Below are 21,545 nucleotides of genomic sequence, written 5' to 3'. Positions count from 1 at the left end.
TACTGGATTAAACGTGGACTAACACCAGAAAACACTGGATTAAACCTGGACTAAAACACCAGAAAACACTGGATTAAACGTGGATTAAAACACCAGAAAATACTGGATTAAACGTGGACTAACACCAGAAAACACTGGATTAAACCTGGACTAAAACACCAGAAAATACTGGATTAAACCTGGACTAAAACACCAGAAAACACTGGATTAAATGTGGACTAACACACCAGAAAATACTGGATTAAACGTGGACTAACACACCAGAAAACACTGGATTAAACGTGGACTATGAGAGAAATGATGAGAGAAATATTTGACAAAAAGCCAAACTCAATGTGCTATATTTTGATTTATTGATGGAAATGTTTCTGTTCAAATCAGCCAATCAGAGCAGAGAGTGAAAATTTACCAGATGTCACCATCTGATTGGATGTTGAAGTTTTCAGTGGAAGATTTTAAGTCTCAAACCTCAGACTATATTTGTTTACTTTGAACAGCGTCATGCTGATGCAGATGTTTGGTTCATCATTTATATCGAAGTGATTAACGATGTCAAAACATTTCAGGGACATTTAAAGGTACAGAGGAATACATACGTTAAAACTCTTCCAGCAGCTCTTCGCCTCCTTTAAAAACAGTCTCGTCTCTTCAGTGGCTTCATTCCTCCTGCAGGTGTCCACATTAATACATCAAACATGACTAATATATATATGGTGAGTGTAAAAACACTCCCTGGCGTCTGATAAGAAGAAGCAGGCAGTAAAATAAATGTGCTTCATTCATCCATCTGGAAGACTTCCTTATTGCTACATGTGTCCCTCCACATCCAGAACCAACACTTCCTGAAGTGATGCTGATCGATGATGTCATGCTGATGTCATTGATGACTCGTGCTGTGAATCACAGAGTCGGCCTCCCGATTGGTCGGCCCTCCCTTCGTCCCTCCTCCTCCGTCTGCATTGAACCAGAATCCGCCTGTGAGATCATCCTCAGCTTCTCCCTGTTGGAGTACTTCCTGTGTGACGTCACATGGTGCGATGATGTCATCTCGGTGGACTCAAACGATTGGTCCTCCCCGTGTGTCAGTTTGCTGTAACCTGATGCCGCCGCGCCGCCATTGCCGCCGGTCGGCAGGCTCCGCCTCCTCAAAGGGGCGGCCAAGGTGGACGAGGAGGAGGAGAGGAGGTGAGACAGGGAGGACAGTGACAGGTTGGAGGGGGTGAGGGAGGAGGAGGAGAGCAGGAGCAGCGCCTCCTTCTGGAGGCTGGAGGAGCTGCAGGACGCTGCTGGAGTGGAGGAGCACAGAGGAGGCGGAAGAGGAGGACATGCAAGCTCCTCCTCCTCCTCCCCCCTGTGGCCCACCCCCGCCCGGGCTGAGTGCCTCCTGGGGGGGGCGGAGGACCGCGGGCGGCGCAGCGGTAAGGTGAAGGAGCTGAGCGCCTCCTTCTGCAGGGAGGTCCAGCAGGTAGAGAGGTGGGGGGGGGCTGAAGCTGGGGGGGAGGGAGAGTCTGTGGGAGGAGGAGGAGGTGGTGGTGGGGGGAGGAAGAGCGTCCGGCTGCTCCTGGTAGATACTGAACACTGTGTCGCATCCTCCTCCTCCTCCTCCTCCTCCTCCTCCTCCTCCTCCTCCTCCTCCTCCTCCTCCTCCTCCTCCTCCTCCTCCTCCTCCTCCTCCTCCTCCTCCTCCTCCTCCTCCCTCCCTCCTGTTCAGCAGCGAGGCGGGGTACGCCCTGGGTTTGGCCTCCAGGCTCTTGGATTGGACGTAGTTAACGAGGCCGTTGAGGGGATTGGCCGAGGAGCGGCGGGCGGAGGAGGAGGAGGCGGGGTTTGGTTTTCGGAGGCCGTGGAGGTCGATGACTGTCGAGTAAATGTCCCGCAGGTTGATCACTTTGGTCTTTTTGTCACGGTTCTCGTGCAGGACGGCGTTCGCACAGATGAAGAGGAAGATCCCGATGCCCATGATGAGAGGACCCAAGACCTTCAGCCTATCAGAGTACAGATACCTGTAGAGACATTTAATACAGCCAATCACAGCACAGATACCTGTAGAGACATTTAATACAGCCAATCACAGCACAGATACCTGTAGAGACATTTAATACAGCCAATCACAGCACAGATACCTGTAGAGACATTTAATACAACCAATCACAGCACAGTTCTGGGGCTTCGTCATGTGCTTAGAACAAAGACTCGGGCCTACTTGTACTGCAGAGCAGTCAAAAGCCTGATTTGAGTTTTAAGATAACACCAAAGCTGCAGGAGACGCTGAGTTGCACCTAAGTGTGACTTTTATCCAAACTCAACACTGAGGTCTCATTGGACGAGAGCCACAGACACCCCAGGACTTCCTGCGCTGCAGCTCTGCCTGTCCCTGAAACTATAAAACTCTGCGTCTCCTCCAGCTCTTTGCCATCCCATGCGATGTGATTCGCATGAGAGGGGGTGCTTTTAAAAGAACCTCGGTCATCGTCTTAACTTCGCTGGATGAATAGACTGTGCTTCTTTGGATCCTGAAGAAGAGAACGGATCGTTCCTGTTAAGGTCGATATATTGCCGGTCATAAGGACGAGAATTCTCTTAATTTCCAAGGAAAACTTTCTGCCACACAGAGGGAGCCGGGTTTTAACCAAGAAATTGGAAGAACCACTTCGACCACGACGAAGTGGTCTCACAGTAAGAGGCTTAGTGTCTGGGCAGAGTTAGGTCATAGTGTGTTTATTACCTTGTTGTGTTTTGTTCTAAGTTTACTGTATTGTTATAACATGTTATTGTGTGTTTACGGACCGCAGAGTTCGTTAGTGCCGTTTAGAAACTACTACTGTGTTCCATGATGCTGCAACAGCAGTGGTGGGCGAAGCCTTCTCTGCTGTTCTAGACACAATCACAAAGTTATAGCTATTTTATCATTTAATAATGTTTCTTAAATACACTACATGTATTATAATTTATAAACATATTTTCCCCATTATCTTATCTTCTCATTGCACAGCTCCTGTCTTCCTCAGTTGCTCTGCTTCCAGTGCAGCTTGTTTTATCCAATCAGATCTCACCTCTGTGTCTCTAGGTAAGAACAGAGGCCCGAGGCCTGCAGACTCAAGTGCATCCATGTGCAGTTTAAGTGAATGGGGACGATATTGTTGATTGTCATAGTGTTCAACCAATCAGATCTTTAGTTTGACATGTTGGGCGTATTCTTTATTTATTGGTTTATTTGAACGGGACAGTGCACATTAATAAAAACATTTCTGCAAATGTGCCAGAGTTAGCCAAAAGGCTATTTTTCATCTGTAGTCCCAAGAGGCAGATGTTACAAAATAAACCTAAAAACAATGTAAGATTAAAGTTAAAAGGTTATACAATATTGACACTTAACAATGCGTGCACAAACAATGAAAGAAGTGAGAATAAAACTGTTATACAGGTAGTTGACGGTCGACCGGCAATTTAAAGAAAGACAGAAAGGTGACAACAGACAGATTGAGGGAAGTTCAGCACAGACAGAGAAACAGTTACAATCTAGTGTTGACAGAGCTGGGTACTAACTAACCATTTCTGTAAGTGAGCTTTAAATGACCTGTATGTGCGTAGTTCTCTAATGGTCACTGGGATGGAGTTCCATTGTAGTGCAGCTTGTACAGAAAAGGCAGATTGACTGAAAGCACTTTTCCTGAGTGGGATAATGTGATCCCCTCTTGCTGCTCCTTTGTTCTTGTGATCACAAATTGTTTGAGCGGAGGAGAGGTCAAGCCATGTATAATTTTGTACATCAGACAGACATTCACATATTTAATCATGTTCTCCCAACTAAATAAGTTATATTTTTTTAGTATAGGGCAATGATGAGAAAGAACAGATTTTTTATCAAGGATTTTGAGTGTACGTTTATACAATGACTGTAGTGGTTTCAGAGTAGTGGTGCTAGCCTGTGACCAGGTTGTTAAACAGTAAGTGATATGGGAAACGACCATAGCAAACATGTATGTCTTAGCTGCCTCTGTTGACATGTAGTTTCGTGTGAACCTGAAATTTGATAGATTACAATTTGACCCGGTTACAGACCTTTTTCACCTGAGATTTGAATGATAATTTGGAATCAAAAAGTACTCCGAGATACTTGTTGTCAGGTACAACCCGTACCTCTCCCCAGATACACAAACATCTGGCTCCACACTACCAGAGTTTGTTTTGGTAAGAAACATACACACTGTTTTGGAGACGTTTAGTTGGAAAAAGCTTTGCTTTAACCATGCAGTTACATGAACCATGGAGTTAGTGAGTTCATTTGCCACTTTGGATGTTGGTGTCAGGGCATGCTGATGGCAGATCATTGATATATAAAGAGAACAACAGTGGGCCCAGGACAGATCCTTGTGGGACGCCTGTGGACAAGTGGAGGGCGGTAGATTGATAGTTCTGTATTTGGACATACTGTGATCTATTTAGCAAATACGATTCAATCCATTTAAGTGTACCTGAGGAGAAATTATAGCCGTGCAATTTAGACAAAAGAATGCGATGGTTAACAGTGTCAAATGCCTTCTTGAGATCAAGAAACACAACTCCAACAACTCCCCCTTTGTCCATTAGAAATTAGATTTTTTCTGTGAAGAAACAGGTGGTCTCACTAGAATAATTGGCTCTGAAGCCGAATTGCATTGGGTGAAGGGCAAAATAACTGGTATTCAAATGGAAGATCATTTGCTCAGCTAACAACTTCTCTGCAACTTTTGATATTGTTGGCAGGATACTGATGGGTCTGTAATTACAGGTAGAAAGGGGATCTCCATCTTTGAATACTGGGACAACAGCAGCTGACTTCCAAACACTGGGAAACATACTCTGAGAGATTGAGAGGTTGATGATTTTGCTGATGGGATCTGTTAGTGTTGTGTTAAGTTCTTTGAGCATAACTGCATCCATACCAAATACATCCTTTGCTTTGGAGGGTTTAAGAGACCTGATTATTCTCGTGACCTCCGATTGAGTGACATTTCTTATGCTGAAGGTCGGCTCCAATGAATTTACTGTACAGACGTTGTGGCAAACCAGGGGGAAAAGCCGAGCCGACACAGCACAGGAGGCGGATCCCCAAGCTCAGGTTGGGGGACGTGATAGAGGGAGTATACTATCCGGTGCAGGTGCTGCAGCCACTAGGCACATGGCAGTGGTCACACCTGCAGCCCATGAGCTAATTGGAAGGAGCATATATTCCCAGGGCTGTGAAGCAGCAGCGGGAGACAGACTGGGCAGAGGATACAAGGATCCCCTGAACCTCTGGAGAGGAGTTTCAGCAGACCGGAGGTAATTAAGCGGACTCACCTCTCTCCTCTGCTCTGCCCAAACAGGACGGAGGAATCATCTCACGCTGGGTCCACGTCCCCCGGGTTGCCACATTTGGTGGAGAATGTAGGCACGGTGATCCGTCGCTAAGGATTCAGAATAAAATAGGTACTCAGAGAGAGAGAGAGAGAGACATGCAGTGCTATGGAGAACGCACTAGCACAGCTCGTATACACCCAAACTCAGCAGGCCGAGAGCCTTAGAGTATTACAGGACGCCATGACTACTCTGGACCAGCATCTGATAAAACCAGAGAGGCCTACGGAACCCAGTAAAGTGCTCGCCAAACAGACTGGTGAAGCCCCAGTGCGACCGCAGGTTGCAACCCTTCTGCGCCTGACACGTAATTGGTTAACCACGGGGGATGGGCCCTCAGCCATGGACAGAGTTGTAATGGACCGGTGTGTTAGAGCACTACCAGGGGATGCCAAACGACATGCCTCCCAAAGCAGCCCAGAGACAGTGGATGACCTAGTGGCGCTATTGGAGAATCACCAGGTCACAGTGGAGCTGATGCGGAGCAGTCGGCAAGAGCCCTTACGACCCAGCCGCTCTGACCCCAGGGAAGACAAGCCAAGGCTGAGGAAGGGTGACCCGGAGACATCACCCCACTGCCAGATCCCCCAGGTGGGCCAGCCCAGGCCACCCCTCCCCCGTCGACCCCTTGTGAATCAGGACCGCCGGAAGTGCTTCATCTGTGGCCAAGAGGGCCATTTAGCTTGGAATTGTCCAGTGGGTGATGTAATGATGCCTACGGCAGGCTCATCAGATGCACAACAGAAGGCCGGCAGCTACCTTACTACTTGCTGGGCCCATGAGGGCACGAGGGCCCCAAAGCTTCCCGTCAGAATAGGGACCCAGGACGCAGAAGCCCTACTGGACTCTGGGAGTGCCGTCACTCTCCTACGGCCAGGACTGACAACCGGGCCCAGAGGGCCCCCTATCCCAGTCTCCTGTGTCCATGGGGATTCGCGGGATTACCCCACCACCCACATTAAGATTCAGACCACAAGGGGCACTTTTGAAGTCATGGCGGGGGTGGTAGAAAATTTGCCGGTACCAGTGCTGATTGGGCGAAACTGCCCCATATTTTGGCGTTTGTGGGCCCACAGGGCAGCTGGCCACAGGAGAAGCTGTTCAAACAAGAAACCTCGGGGCAACCGGAAAGCTAAGGTGGTACATGCCTGTGCAGCCCCATCTAGCCCAACCGTTTCATCTGGAGTGGAGACAGATGAGGATGCCCTGGTCCCAGCGGAGGCCCTGGCGAGGGAGGATCCACGGCCGGACGAGGCTTCATCAAACAAAGTTTTTTCTGAGTTCCCCCAAGCAGAAGAGGAAAATGCTGTCCGCCCAGGCCAGTTTGGGACCGCCCAGTTGGAAGACTCCAACCTGGAACAAGCCAGACGAAACCTGGGGGTGGTCGAGGGGAAACCGGTAGAAGGGGTGAATGTTACCACTTTTCCACATTTTTCGGTGAAAAATGGCCTCTTGTATAGGGTAGCTAAGCTGGGGGAACTTGTTGTTGAACAGCTGCTAGTCCCTAACTGCTATGTTCCAAAAGTGTTGTACCTAGCCCATTCACACCAGTTGGGAGCTCATCTGGGAGCAGAGAAGACCTACGACAGAATCCTGGGTCGCTTCTACTGGCCTGGGGTGAAGAGGGCGGTCCAGGATTATTGCAAAAGCTGCCGGGAGTGCCAGAAGACAGCTCCAAAGGTACACTATCAGAATCCCTTGATCCCGTTACCCTTAATTGATGTCCCCTTCCAGAGAGTGGCGATGGATATAGTAGGACCCCTGCCGAAGTCCAGTAGGGGGCATCGTTACATTCTGGTCATCATGGATTATGCCACCTGCTACCCAGAGGCAGTCCCATTACGCACTGCAAATGCTAAGGCAGTTGCCAGGGAATTATTCCTACTCTTTAGTCGAGTTGGCATTGTAAAAGAAGTCCTAACCGACCAGGGAAGCTGCTTCATGTCTCGGGTCATGAAGGAGATGTGCAAGTTGTTGAAGGTGAGCCAAATAAGATATGATTATATGGTAACAGATCATGCACCATTAAGATGGATGTCAACAGCCAAGGACACTAATGCACGAGTTACACGGTGGTTCTTGGAATTGCAAAACTTTAATGTTTCTGTTGAGCACAGGCCTGGAAAAGCCCATGGAAATGCGGATGCCCTGTCCAGGAGAAAGGAATGCTGGTTGGTCGACGCTCCTAGCCCCCACCTGGAGCTGGTGGAGGGGGTGTGTGGCAAACCAGGGGGAAAAGCCGAGCCAACACAGCACAGGAGGCGGATCCCCAAGCTCAGGTTGGGGGACGTGATAGAGGGAGTATACTATCCGGTGCAGGTGCTGCAGCCACTAGGCACATGGCAGTGGTCACACCTGCAGCCCATGAGCTAATTGGAAGGAGCATATATTCTCAGGGCTGTGAAGCAGCAGCGGGAGACAGACTGGGCAGAGGATACAATGATCCCCTGAACCTCTGGAGAGGAGCTTCAGCAGACCGGAGGTAATTAAGCGGACTCACCTCTCTCCTCTGCTGTGCCCAAACAGGACGGAGGAATCATCTCACGCTGGGTGTAGACCGAAGGCCAAAGACCCCGACCGGGAGGAATCTTTTGTTGAGTTTGACCCTATCCCGCTTTACCCTACCCTGTTTATTAAAGGACACTTTTTGTTACATGGCTACTGTCTCTGAGTCACCTGTTTTATCGCTGAATCTTGCCTCCACGTCCCCCGGGTTGCCACAACGTGTGTATTCTCAGGGGAGAAACATTTAGCAATAGTAGCTACTTCCGCTGGGTTCCACTGTTGCTACTTCCGCTGGGTTATTTGACAGCTTTCCATTTATGTTAAGTTGCTGCAGCTTCCTTACTTTGTTGAAATGTCCCGTTAGCTTGTGTAACTGATCCCAGATCATTTTAGTTTTACCTCTTGCCTTTTCTATTATAGTCAGGAAAAAATCTGCCTTAGCTTTTCTTAATTTCTTTACCACTTTGTTCCTCAGCATAGCAAAATGTTGTCTGTCATGGCTCGATTTATTTTTAATTGCAGTTTTTAAGACACAATCCCGTTCTTTCATTCATTTTAAGATATCATCATTTATCCAAGGAACAGTGTGTTTGATATTTTTGTGCCTAAATTTGCGATTAAAATCCTTGATAGTGTTCTCTAATTTCTTTGAGAATTTTTGACTGTCTTCCTCAATGTCTATTCCCAACAGTAGTTCATCCCAGTCAATTAGTTGAACAGTGTTTTTAAAGTTTTCTTGATTGTTTTTGGGGATTCTGAAAGATTCATCATCCCTGACGGAAGGCCTAAAACGCTTGCTGGTTAGTTTCCTGGCTACCAGAGTCAGATTGTGGTTGGAGAGACCAGTTACCATATTGAGAGATTTTAGAACTCTCTCAGGCCTATTACTAAATATTAAATTTATTTGGGTCCTGGAGGAATTTGTTATTCTTGTGGGCCCACTGATCAACTGCACAAGGTCAAAGTCATCAGTTATCACTTTAAGATTCTTTCTAGATGATTTGTCCTCCAATTGATGTTAAAATCACCCATAATAATTACCTCTTTACTGAAATTGCATTCTTTTAATAGTTTCTCAAATTCCTCATAGAAACTATCATTGGAAGAGGGAGGGCGATAAATTACAATAAGTGTGAAAGACATTTGTGGTGATAAGATTATATCTAGACCTATGCATTCCAAATCTTTACAGACAGTCTACTGGATTTCATTACACCGGATACTATCTCTCACATAGATCATGACACCACCACCCTTTGATCCAACCCCATCTCTCCTGTAAATGTTATAACCTGCCACTGTAATTGCTGCTGATGGAGCATTTGTGTGGAGCCAGGTCTCAGATAAACAAAGAAAGTCTAAATTGGAATCAAGCAAGAGATGATGGACTTGATCACTTTTAGATTTAATGCTTCTTATGTTCAGATGCCCACCTAAGAGACCTTTTGGCTTAACGTTAGGATCCCACACTGTTCTTGAATGATTGACAGTCCGGAAGACGGCCCACTTCCTGTTCTTTGAGATCGCGGGATTTAGCAGTTTCTTGTTTACATTTTGGGTAATCTTTCCAATTACACGTGGACTTTGACGTGTCAGTGGTACTCAGGTAGCCTGCTAAGTACGTCAGCATTAATGTGCGCCGTGATTGGTCAGTGGGCCAGCATGACTGTTGTCAAACACAAAGCTAGCTAGCAGATCTTAGTGTTTAGTAAGAGTTCAGGTTGAAACATATGGAAGAAGTTATGACATGTTTAGTATTTTGCTTGGTGTAGATTCTTTTTTTTCTTACCTAGCTTTGTTTTTAACACTCAACGGCTGAAGGAGGAGAAACGGATTTCTCAAGACCAGAAGAACTGGACATCGTATTAAAGGGTCGGTCAACCCCACAGCTAGCATGGAAAAGGATTTGTACGAACGGTATTTCTGGCTGACAGCGGCGGAGAAGCGATGCACATTTTATGGCAAAGAATGAAACTTTTGCTGAGACCCGAGTGGATCTACAACTCAACGAACACGTTCAGGAGGACCTCTGACTGGAACTGAACCGCACCGATGTTCTGTACAACCGCGTCATTAAACTCTTTGTAATCAAAGAAAGGAGGATGGACTTTGTCTTTAAGTGAACAGCAGCTGTGGTAAGTGAAGTGCTTTTGTGTTTTTACATCTGCAGTAGCGTTACTACTGTGTTCATTTGTCTATGGTGTCGTTCTTATGATATGGTTAATATTGTTCCCTCTGATGTGAATCATATTTGAATGGCTCATGCTCTTCAGTGTGCGGTGGAATACGTGTGTTAGCGCCGCAGTGTTGCTGGATTGATTTGTTGCTTTGTTGTCATATAAATATATGTGACTGGTTCTTGTTCTTGTCATTGTGTTAATTACGTTGATTCTGACTATATGTCCGTTAATGACGAAGCATCTCGTCATCACGGGGTTTGCCGCGGTTGTTTTCCTGTTAAGGTAGTTTAGCGTAGCTTCAGCTACGGTTCAGAAGTCACACAGTCCGTTGTCTCCTACGTGAGCGCAGTCCACCGAAAACATAATATTTCCCACAATTTAAGCTTCTGCATTTTCCAAATACACTAGTATTATTCAAATGTATTGTTCAAGCCTCGTACCGAACGGTTTAACATGAATACGTGTATTGTTACACCATAGAAACACATAATAAGCGTAGCTGTGGCTCATAATGAGGTTATTCAGCTGTAGTAGGACGGCACAGACGGCCCAGATATGAAACACACGCGGTGATGTTAGATCGTCACCACGAGGGAAGTTGGTAGTTGTGACTTTATCAGTTAAAAGACCAGAACCTCGGCTGAATCTAAGTTCACACACACACCAAAGTAACTGATAGATCTCAACAAAAGATACCTGGAGAGACATTTAACACAGCCACTAATTTCTAAAGACTTACCTGTCCAGAAAATCCTCCAGAAAGCCTCGTGGAAGCCGTCCGGTCGTCCCGTTTATGGTTTCTGTCTGGTTGAAACAACCTCCTCCTCCTCCTCCTCCTCCCTGGAAACAGTTAGAGAAACAAAACATCTTGTTTACAACTGGTTGGACTTCTGTCTGGAAGACAGTCCAGTGGTTTCCTGTTTCAACACGTCTGAAAGCGATCGTGTGATTCTGGATCTCACCTGAGCCTCAGCAGGCGTGTCTCTGCTGGAGGACACCGAGGCCATGGCGGTGGCCTCCTGAGGCTGAGCGCTGAAGAACAGTCCGTCTCGAGGCCAGTAGCCCAGAGCCGCCATGACCACACCCACCAGCAGGACCAGGACGCCCAGCGCCGCCACCAGACCCGAGACCGAAAACAGCTTGAGCTTCCCCTTCACTACCACCACCTCGTTCCTGAGGAGGCAGGAAGTGACATCATTGTGTACAGGCCGGTGACAGCACAGCCGAGGTTCAGACTGTGTGTGTGTGTGTTACCTCTTATTCTTGTTCTTCCTCTTGTGTGTGTGTGCTTTGTGTGGTTTGGACCTCAGTGAGTCTTGTCGCCGTGCGTTGATCCGCAGGAGGCCGCCAGTCGCGATCATTACCACCCACCAATCAGATGGTGGCTAAGCAGGCTAAGCCCCGCCCACTGCCACCTCACCTGGACTCAGTCACCGACTTCCTGTAAGTGAGACAGGTAGAGGGACAGAGAGATAGGTAGAGGGACAGAGACAGGTAGAGGCAGAGAGAGAGAGACAGGTAGAGGGACAGAGACAGGTAGAGGGACAGAGAGACAGGTAGAGGCAGAGAGAGAGAGACAGGTAGAGGGACAGAGAGACAGGTAGAGGGACAGAGAGAGGTAGAGGGACAGAGAGAGGTAGAGGGAGAGAGACAGGTAGAGGCAGAGAGACAGGTAGAGGGACAGAGAGAGGTAGAGGTAGAGAGACAGGTAGAGGCAGAGAGACAGGTAGAGGGAGAGAGACAGGTAGAGGGAGAGACAGGTAGTGGCAGAGAGACAGGTAGAGGGACAGAGACAGGTAGAGGGACAGAGACAGGCAGAGAGACAGGTAGAGGGACAGAGACAGGTAGAGGGACAGAGACAGGTAGAGGGACAGAGACAGGTAGAGGGACAGAGACAGGGTGGTTATCTTCTTGTGAAAAACATTTCAACATGTAATGTACGTGGACAAAGAGACACTGATTTATTATCATGAGCTCATTAATATTACCTCAAGTATCTCTATGACTTGACCACAAATGACCACAGAGACACAAAACGTCAAAGAGACAAAACAAGTGCCTACATCTCCCAACATGCATTCCCCCAACAGACATCCACAGGAGAGTCTCTGTGACTCACGTGTTCCTCCTCCACCTCCTACAGCTACTAATATACATCAGTCCTTCAGTTCATTCAACCGATCAACAACGACATACAAATAGAGTCCAGAGAAGACAAGACCAGCAACACACACACGCACACGCACAAACACACAATCAGTATTGATCATCATATCTATCAGCATAGATCAGCATAGATCAGTGCTGTACCGCTGGTCTGTCAGTCACTACTGCAGCATGTTGATTGACAGCAGAACACAGAACCAATCAGAATGAGATCTCACCGTTGGAGCTCCAGTCGCTTCATGTTTCTCCTCTTTTCTCTTCATCCTCCTGCTGCTGCTGCTAGTCTTTAAATGTGTCCTCTCATCATCTCCCCCTGTTCTCTCTCTGTCTCTTTCTCTCCCTCCCTCTGTCTCTCTCTCCCTCCCTCCTCTGCAGTGATGTTGAGTGTAAATGAATTTCCTCCTCCAGAGAGAGAGAGAGAGAGAGAGAGACACAGGTTCTTCCCACTAACACCCCACAACCTGTCTGTCCCTGTGAACCTGTCTGTCTCTCCACTTGTCTGTCTCCAGAGTTTCCTCAGACTTAACTTCCACAGACTGAAGAAAGCTTTTCTTTCATTACTTTGAGGACGTTTGTCAACATTTGATGACCTGAAGGACGAATGCAGATTATGAATGAAGATCTCCTCAGACAGGAGCCAGTCTCACACTAACCCGTCTGTCTCTCCATCTGTCTCTCTGCCCTCTGGTCTGCTGTGAATCCTCCGTCTCTGATGCTGGGATGCTGCTGTTGCTAGGAGACAGAGGCAGAGCAGCTCTGCAGCATCTGAATAAGTCACTGAGGAAGTTTGTCCCTCAAGAGACTCCGTAGACCTCATCCAGAGACCTGGTACAGGACCCGATCAGGGTCTCTATGGATCAGGTTCTCTACGGATCAGGTTCTATATGTATCAGGTTCTCTACGAATCAGGTTCTCTATGAATCAGGTTCTCTACGGAGAAGGGTCTCTACGGATCAGCTTCTGTACGGATCAGGTTCTCTACGGATCAGGTTCTATACGGATCAGGGTCTCTACGGATCAGGTTCTCTACGGATCAGGGTCTGTACGGATCAGGTTCTCTACGGATCAGGTTCTATATGGATCAGGGTCTCTACGGATCAGGGTCTGTTGGGATCAGGTTCTCTACGGATAAGGGTCTCTACGGATCAGGTTCTCTACGGATCAGGTTCTCTACGGATCAGGGTCTGTAGGGATCAGGTTCTCTACGGATCAGGTTCTCTACGGATAAGGGTCACTACGGATCAGGTTCTCTACGGATCAGGTTCTCTACGAATCAGGTTCTCTACGAATCAGGTTCTCTACGGATCAGGGTCTGTACGGATCAGGTTCTCTACGGATCAGGGTCTGTACGGATCAGGTTCTCTACGGATCAGGTTCTCTACGGATCAGGTTCTATATGGATCAGGGTCTCTACGGATCAGGGTCTGTTGGGATCAGGTTCTCTACGGATCAGGTTCTCTACGGATAAGGGCCACTACGGATCAGGTTCTCTACGGATCAGGTTCTCTACGGATCAGGGTCTGTAGGGATCAGGTTCTCTACCGATAAGGGTCACTACGGATCAGGGTCTGTACGGATCAGGTTCTCTACGGATCAGGTTCTCTACGGATAAGGGTCACTACGGATCAGGTTCTCTATGGATCAGGGTCTGTACGGATCAGGTTCTCTACGGATCAGGTTCTCTACGGATAAGGGTCACTACGGATCAGGTTCTCTACGAATCAGGTTCTCTACGAATCAGGTTCTCTACGAATCAGGTTCTCTACGGATCAGGGTCTGTACGGATCAGGTTCTCTACGGATCAGGTTCTCTACGGATAAGGGTCACTACGGATCAGGTTCTCTACGGATCAGGTTCTCTACAGATCAGGGTCTGTAGGGATCAGGTTCTCTATGGATAAGGGTCACTACGGATCAGGTTCTCTACGGATCAGGGTCTGTAGGGATCAGGTTCTCTACCGATAAGGGTCACTACGGATCAGGGTCTGTACGGATCAGGTTCTCTACGGATCAGGTTCTCTACGGATCAGGGTCTGTACGGATCAGGTTCTCTACGGATCAGGTTCTCTATGATAAGGGTCACTACGGATCAGGGTCTGTACGGATCAGGTTCTCTACGGATCAGGGTCTGTACGGATCAGGTTCTCTACGGATCAGGGTCTGTACTGGGAATCCTGTGGTCCCCCCAGGACAGAGACCAGGACACAGAGTGATGGACGGGCCGCCTCCTGAACGAGCTGAAAAGAAACGGTGGAATCAAAATGCTCAACATCTCAGCTTCAAGAGAAACTTTATTCATCTCATCAAACACCGACAGAGACAGCAAAGAAGAACAAACAGACTGAGCGTGTGCAGCAGAGTCTCCACCCTCTGTGACATCACAGTGACATCACCGAGGAGGAGGAGTCAGGGTGAACTACAAATATATATATTTATAAACTTTAAAATAGAAATCTCTAGAGGTACAATAGATACTCTTCATAATACTACAGAGAATATAAATATAAAGCCGACGTCGTCTCCCTTCACAAACTGACCAATCGCAGCAGAGGAGGCAGGACTTCTGAATGTCGTCGCTGCCATTGGTCATAAAGGTCACCTGACAGGAAGTGACGAACCGGCATCGAACAGTCTGACGAGTCAAATCCTGAGAGTTCCCCGAGGCGAGAATGACATCACATCTTTAAAGTGTTGTTACCGTGGGGGCGGAGCCACGGTGTGATGTCATCGAGCGTCACCCGTGAGGCGTTTATTCATGAGCCCTTACATTCTGGTTTGTTAGGACTTAATATCTTATTATAATAAAAACCGTCAGATGACACTTTTCATAATTAAACCTTTTATTCATAATTAAGACACTTATTTATTAATCAGACCCTTTTCTCGTTTTTATTATTATGAGACCGTTTTTATGTTAAGACTTTTTCCTAATAAATATTAAACTTTCTCACAGTTTTTCTTTAGTAAATGGCTTTTTAATCTGCATGTATTAACATTTCATTTGGTTTTTGTTTTGTTTACCTGATAAATATGAAGTTGTTAACAAAAACATATTTTCACAAACAGAAACATGAATTATTCATAAGATTTATAGATTAGATATCAGTTTCCTGTGTTGTAGTGTTTTTTAAGGTCTCAGCCAATCAGCTGGCAGCATTCATGAGTTCAAAAAGATTTAAGTTTTTTTGTGGAAAATTCAATAAAGCTTTATGAATATTGTAAACGACTTCGTGTTGTCAGGTGGAGGTGTTTCTTTATTCTGTTACAGGAAGAAACGTGAGCCCATTTCAGACGCACCTGTCCCGTCTGAACTCACCTGCATTTAGCCCCGCACCTCCAAAAGAGGCGGAGCCTGGAGTGGAGCTCATGTGCTCCTGGTGATGAAATTCAACAAACTTTCTATTTCTGTCTCGTTTTCTTCTTTTTGATGAACGTCACATGACGGCGAAAACACCTGAGATTATAGCCGAGTCATCAGAAATTAAAATCTGATAAAATCTGTGATTGGCTCCGGTCCTCGGCCTGTGATTGGCTCCGGTCCTCGGCGAGCGATTGGTTCCGGTCCTCGGCGAGCGATTGGTTCCGGTCCTCGGCCTGTGATTGGACCCAATCCTCGGCCTGTGATTGGCTCCGGTCCTCGGCGTGCGATTGGACCCAATCCTCGGCCTGTGATTGGCTCCGATCCTCGGCGTGCGACTGGACCCAATCCTCGGCCTGTGATTGGCTCCGGTCCTCGGCGTGCGATTGGACCCAATCCTCGGCCTGTGATTGGCTCCGGTCCTCGGCGTGCGATTGGACCCAATCCTCGGCCTGTGATTGGCTCCGGTCCTCGGCGTGCGATTGGACCCAATCCTCGGCCTGTGATTGCCTCCGGTCCTCGGCGTGCGATTGGACCCAATCCTCGGCCTGTGATTGCCTCCGGTCCTCGGTGTGTTTGAACATCAGGATGGAGTTGTAAATTTTGAGGGCGGGACCAAGTTTGATTGACATGATCCTGACAATGTCCCGTTGGGAGAGTAGAAGGAAGGCCCGACCATCGATTTGCTAGACGGACGGAAGCAGGAACCAATGAGATCACAGCAGGTTCAATGTGATGAGTTAAATCTACAGCAGCTGATTGGTCGTCTTACCTCATCTCTGAACTGTTTGGCCTGTTCTTCACAACCAGGAAGAGACTCAATGAAGTCTGACACCTGCAGAGAGACAGACAGGTTAGAGAGAGACAGAGAGGTTAGAGACGGACAGAGAGGTTAGAGAGAGACAGAGAGGTTAGAGACGGACAGAGAGGTTAGAGAGAGACAGAGAGGTTAGAGAGAGACAGAGAGGTTAAGAGAGACAGAGAGGTTAGAGAGATGGACAGAGAGGTTAGAGAGATGGACAGAGAGGTTAGAGAGAGACAGAGAGGTTAGAGAGATGGACAGGTTAGAGAGAGACAGAGCGGTTAGAGAGACGGACAGGTTAGAAAGAGAGTGAGACAGGTTAGAAAGAGAGTGAGACAGGTTTGAGAGACAGACAGGTTAGAGAGACAGACAGGTGTGAGAGAGAGTAAGACAAGTGAGAAAGACAGACAAGTTAGAGAGAGACAGACAGTTTAGAGATTGACAGGCAGGTCCCTGTCTGTCTCTCTCTGACCTGCAGGACGCTCCAGTGTCTGACGGTCTCTGCGTGGACTCCGGAGACGCCCGGCAGCAGTTTGCGGTGTTGCTCCCAGCAGAGAGACAGGTCGCGGCCGGGCTGCGCCGACATGGCCGACAGGAAGACAGACTGGTGGAGGGCGGCCTGCAGACTGGACTCTGCTGGTGGAGAGACAGACAGGTCAAAGAGACGAGTCTCTGAAACAACACCTTAACACCTCAGTGATTTATGATTCTACTTTGAGCTAATTGAACTGTGACTCACGACGTTAGTAGAATAATCCTTAGCACAATGCTAATCGGTAGCAGAATGCTAATTCTTAGCACAATGCTAAACGTTAGCACCTCAGTGTCGTGGTCCTGATTCTGGTTCAGACCCGTCTATCAACAAACACAATCCAGTCTGAACCACATTAAAACATTAAGAATCAGGAGACCTGTCTCACCCCACAGCAGTGAGACAGGCGTCACGTGACCAGAGACAGGAGGACCTTCACAACCAACACCGCTGATACCATGGTGAGCTGTCTCCATGGAAACAGCCACTTCATTGGCCTGCTGTTTCCATGGAAACACAATGAGGAGAGAAAGAGAAAGAGCGACAACGTCGACGAAAGTGTTCGACGTCGATGAAACTGTTCGACGTCAATGAAACTGTTCGACGTCAACGAATCTGTTCGACGTCAACGAAACTGTTTGACGTCAATGAATCTGTTTGACGTCAATGAAAGTGTTCGACGTCAACGAAAGAGTTTAACGTCAATGAATCTGTTCAACATCAACGAAAGTGTTCGACGTCAATGAAAGTGTTCGATGTCAATGAAACCGTTTGACGTCAATGAAAGTGTTCGACGTCAACGAAAGTGTTCGACGTCAACGAAAGTGTTCAACATCAACGAAACTGTTCTACATAAATTAAACTGTACCTGTTGTGATGTGAAGCTCCTCCTCTTCCTGTTTCACACGGAGGAATTTGGTTGGATGGGAGAGTCTGGGGGGCGGAGCCAGTGGAGGAAAAGAAGTCATTACAAAATAAAGACAAATAGTTTTATCAAGTGACTGAATGTGTTCTGATTCCTCTGCTTCTCTCTGCTGAAACAATGAGCCTATTGATCCATCATCGATCCGTTATTGATCCGTTATTGAGCCGTTATTGATCCATTAGTGATCGTTTTTGATCCGTTATTCATCCATTATTGATCCGTTATTCATCAATTATTGATCCGTTATTGATCTATTATTGATCGTTATTGATCCGTTATTGATCAGTTGTTGATCATTATTGATCCGTTATTAATCCGTTATTGATCTGTTATTGATTCGTTATTGAGCCGTTATTGATCCGTTATTGAGCCGTTATTGATCCATTAGTGATCGTTTTTGATCCGTTATTCATCCATTATTGATCCGTTATTGATCCATTATTGATCGTTATTGATCCGTTATTGATCTATTATTGATCCGTTATTGATGCGTTATTGATGCGTTAGTGATCCGTTAGTGATCTGTTATTGATCGTTATTGATCCGTTATTGATCTGTTATTGATCAGTTGTTGATGCGTTATTGATCCGTTATTGATCTGTTATTGATCTGTTATTGATCCGTTATTGATCTGTTATTGATCCGTTATTGATCTGTTATTGATCAGTTGTTGATGCGTTATTGATCCGTTAGTGATCTGTTATTGATCGTTATTGATCCGTTATTGATCTGTTATTGATCAGTTGTTGATGCGTTATTGATCCGTTATTGATCCGTTATTGATCTGTTATTCTGACCGTGATGGGTATCTAGCTAGCTGTCGTCGCAAAAAAAGTTTATTGGAATTTAATTCCAAACGAATAACTTCAATTTCAAATTAGTTATTTTAACATTAAAAGTCAAATATAAAGGAGTCAAAGTGAGTTTGTCTGTCTGTCTGACCTGTCTGTCTGTCTCCGTCTCTTCCCCAGAGGAAGCAGCAGGGTCTGGTCTCTGGGCTCCGTCTTCACCTGGACATACCTGAAAGAACGTCTTTGTCATTAAAAGGTTTTGTAACATGCTGTAATTTATTCGTGAATAAATGGTTACCTGTCTGACTGGTTGTCGTGGTGATACATGGTGACAGGTACGAGGGTGATGACTCTCTCTCCTCCCAGCCTATCAGGAAGCAGCACCTCCTTGCGCATATTAATGTCCGAGTACGGACACCCGAAGGCACTGGGGGAGGACACACAAACATGAGTCAGCATAAATAAAACACGAGTCAGCAGACAGAAACATGACTCAGCAGGTGTGTCTGGACCTGTGGTGTCCGGTGTATTTGGCTCCTTTAATGTGTCCGACTCCTCTGCAGCCACGAGTGGGACATACACCCTGAGAGGGAGACACGGGGGAGGAACCTGTCTCACACACAGCGGGAACAGAAACACTGTTAGAATCTAGAGTCTGACCTGTCTGTCTCTGACCCGTCTCTCTCTGACCCGTCTCTCTCTGACCCGTCTGTCTGACCCGTCTGTCTGACACGTCTGTCTGACACGTCTCTCTCTGACCCGTCTCTCTCTGACCCGTCTGTCTGACCCGTCTCTCTCTGACCCGTCTGTCTGACTCGTCTGTCTGACCCGTCTGTCTGACCCGTCTCTCTCTGACCCGTCTGTCTGACCCGTCTGTCTGACCCGTCTCTCTCTGACCCGTCTGTCTGACCCGTCTGTCTGACCCGTCTGTCTGACCCGTCTCTCTCTGACCCGTCTCTCTCTGACCCGTCTGTCTGTCCCGTCTGTCTGACCTGGGGGGGGTTCCAGAGGGTGTCCTGTGCGTTGACACCAGCCCATAGGATGAAGGTCCCAGAGGTCGCTGTCGCTCCAGACGTCAAACTGCTGCGACCAGCCGTCATAATGAACCTGCAGGTGAACACACCTGGTGACGTCATCACACACTCCATGACATCACACAGGTACACAGACAAACAGGTAGACAGACAGACAGACAGGTAGACAGACAGACAGGTAGACAGGTAGACAGACAGACAGACGGGTACACAGACGGGTAGACAGACGGGTACACAGACGGGTAGACAGACGGGTACACAGACGGGTACACAGACGGGTAGACAGACGGGTAGACAGACGGGTACACAGACGGGTAGACAGACGGGTAGACAGACGGGTAGACAGACGGGTAGACAGACGGGTAGACAGACGGGTAGACAGACGGGTACACAGACGGGTAGACAGACGGGTCCGACGTACCTTCACTCTGTAGTCTTCTGTATCCGTTACCGTGGCGACGCGGATCAACATGGGGTTCTTCCTGTCGACGGCCTCCAGTTTCTGGTTCACCTGGAACCCGTGTGGAGCTCTCTGATTGGACGAAAAGACACCCGTCAATCATCACATCATCTGAGTGAAGGCTTCTCTACCTCCTTCTTTCCTTCTTCACCTCATTGTTTCCTTCTGTACATTCTTGTTTCCTTCTCTAACTCCTTGTTTCCTTCTCTACCTCCTTGTTTCCTTTTCTAACGCCTCCTTTCCTTCTCTACCTCCTTGTTTCCTCACCAGTGTGAAGGCTGAACTGGGAGCAGCGGTGGAACCAGTTTGCTGAAGGTATTCCTCCCACAGGAAGTTCTCTGGGTTTGGGTGTCCTGAAAAACAGAAGTATCCATGACCAGTATTACTCAGAGTACTACAGAGTGTATACTATGCGAGTGTGTACTACAGAGTGTATACTACAGAGTGTGTACTACAGAGTGTATACTACAGAGTGTGTACTACAGAGTGTGTACTACGTGAGTGTGTACTATGTGAGTGTGTACTACAGAGTGTATACTATGTGAGTGTGTACTACAGAGTGTATACTACAGAGTGTGTACTACAGAGTGTGTACTACAGAGTGTATACTACAGAGTGTGTACTACAGAGTGTGTACTATGTGAGTGTGTACTACAGAGTGTGTACTATGTGAGTGTGTACTACAGTGTATACTATGCGAGTGTGTACTACAGAGTGTGTACCCTGAGGAGCAGTGAGAGGTCGTCCCTGTTTTTCACACCAGCCCACAGGATGGATGTACGGACTCCTGCTGTCACACCTGATTCATCCAATGAGAATCAATCAATAAGTACCTTCACTCATACAAACACACTTTACTGTCACCATTTACTACTACTGTACAGCACTGTGACAATATCAGTACTACCTCTACTACTCCTTCTCTTACTTAATCCTCACTAGTTAACTACTAAACACGTTAATGTTCTCTAGTTTCACTCGTGGATGAAATTGCTATTACTAATTACTAGTACTACTGACACTGTTACTACTGCCTCTGACCCATCTGTCTGCCCGTCACTGACCCGTCTGTCTGCCCGTCTCTGACCCGTCTGTCTGCCCGTTTCTGACCCGTCTGTCTGCCCGTTTCTGACCTGTCTGTCTGCCTGTCACTGACCCGTCTGTCTGTCACTGAACTGTCCGTCTGTCTGCCTCTGAACTGTCCGTCTGTCTGCCTGTCTGTCTTTCTCACCAGTAGTCATACGTGTCGTCCCAGTTGTCGAAGTGAACCAGGAAGTGGTCATCGATGACATCAGCGACGGAGGCGACGCAGACGAGTCCGGGGTTCTTCCTGTCGACCGCCTCCAACTTCATCCCCACACTGAACCCACAGCTCTGAGAGACAGACAGGCAGAGAGAGAGAGAGACAGGTGGT

General features: G+C 47.4%; 1 protein-coding gene and 1 pseudogene across 6 annotated transcripts in view; both read right to left on the bottom strand.

Annotated features, from left to right (window-relative positions):
- Nucleotides 1–330: 330 nt before the first annotated feature.
- Nucleotides 331–14,357, bottom strand: LOC142943642 (uncharacterized; annotated as a pseudogene).
- Nucleotides 14,358–14,502: 145 nt separating this feature from the next.
- Nucleotides 14,503–21,545, bottom strand: part of l3mbtl4 (L3MBTL histone methyl-lysine binding protein 4) — a 31,836-nt gene continuing 24,793 nt past the window's right edge. For 5 of the 6 annotated variants that reach the window (XM_076085278.1, XM_076085274.1, XM_076085279.1 and 2 more), the window contains 12 exons: nucleotides 21,363–21,505; nucleotides 20,854–20,930; nucleotides 20,399–20,484; nucleotides 20,093–20,203; nucleotides 19,630–19,744; nucleotides 19,150–19,246; nucleotides 18,936–19,064; nucleotides 18,789–18,866; nucleotides 17,790–17,854; nucleotides 16,862–17,025; nucleotides 16,360–16,422; nucleotides 14,503–16,273 (listed from right to left, as the gene is read on the bottom strand). In XM_076085278.1, coding sequence (XP_075941393.1) covers nucleotides 15,704–16,273; nucleotides 16,360–16,422; nucleotides 16,862–17,025; nucleotides 17,790–17,854; nucleotides 18,789–18,866; nucleotides 18,936–19,064; nucleotides 19,150–19,246; nucleotides 19,630–19,744; nucleotides 20,093–20,203; nucleotides 20,399–20,484; nucleotides 20,854–20,930; nucleotides 21,363–21,505 — 1,698 coding nt within the window. In that variant the 3' untranslated portion in view covers nucleotides 14,503–15,703. The remainder of the gene's footprint in view (nucleotides 16,274–16,359; nucleotides 16,423–16,861; nucleotides 17,026–17,789; nucleotides 17,855–18,788; nucleotides 18,867–18,935; nucleotides 19,065–19,149; nucleotides 19,247–19,629; nucleotides 19,745–20,092; nucleotides 20,204–20,398; nucleotides 20,485–20,853; nucleotides 20,931–21,362; nucleotides 21,506–21,545) is intronic. The other variant, XM_076085275.1, reaches the window with a different exon arrangement.

The sequence above is a fragment of the Anarhichas minor genome, unplaced genomic scaffold (assembly GCF_050575085.1).
Source record: "Anarhichas minor isolate MPS153535 unplaced genomic scaffold, ASM5057508v1 ptg000148l, whole genome shotgun sequence".
Lineage (NCBI taxonomy): Eukaryota > Metazoa > Chordata > Actinopteri > Perciformes > Anarhichadidae > Anarhichas > Anarhichas minor.
Note: the sequence above shows the minus strand (reverse complement) of the source record. Positions and strands in the feature narration are given on the sequence as shown.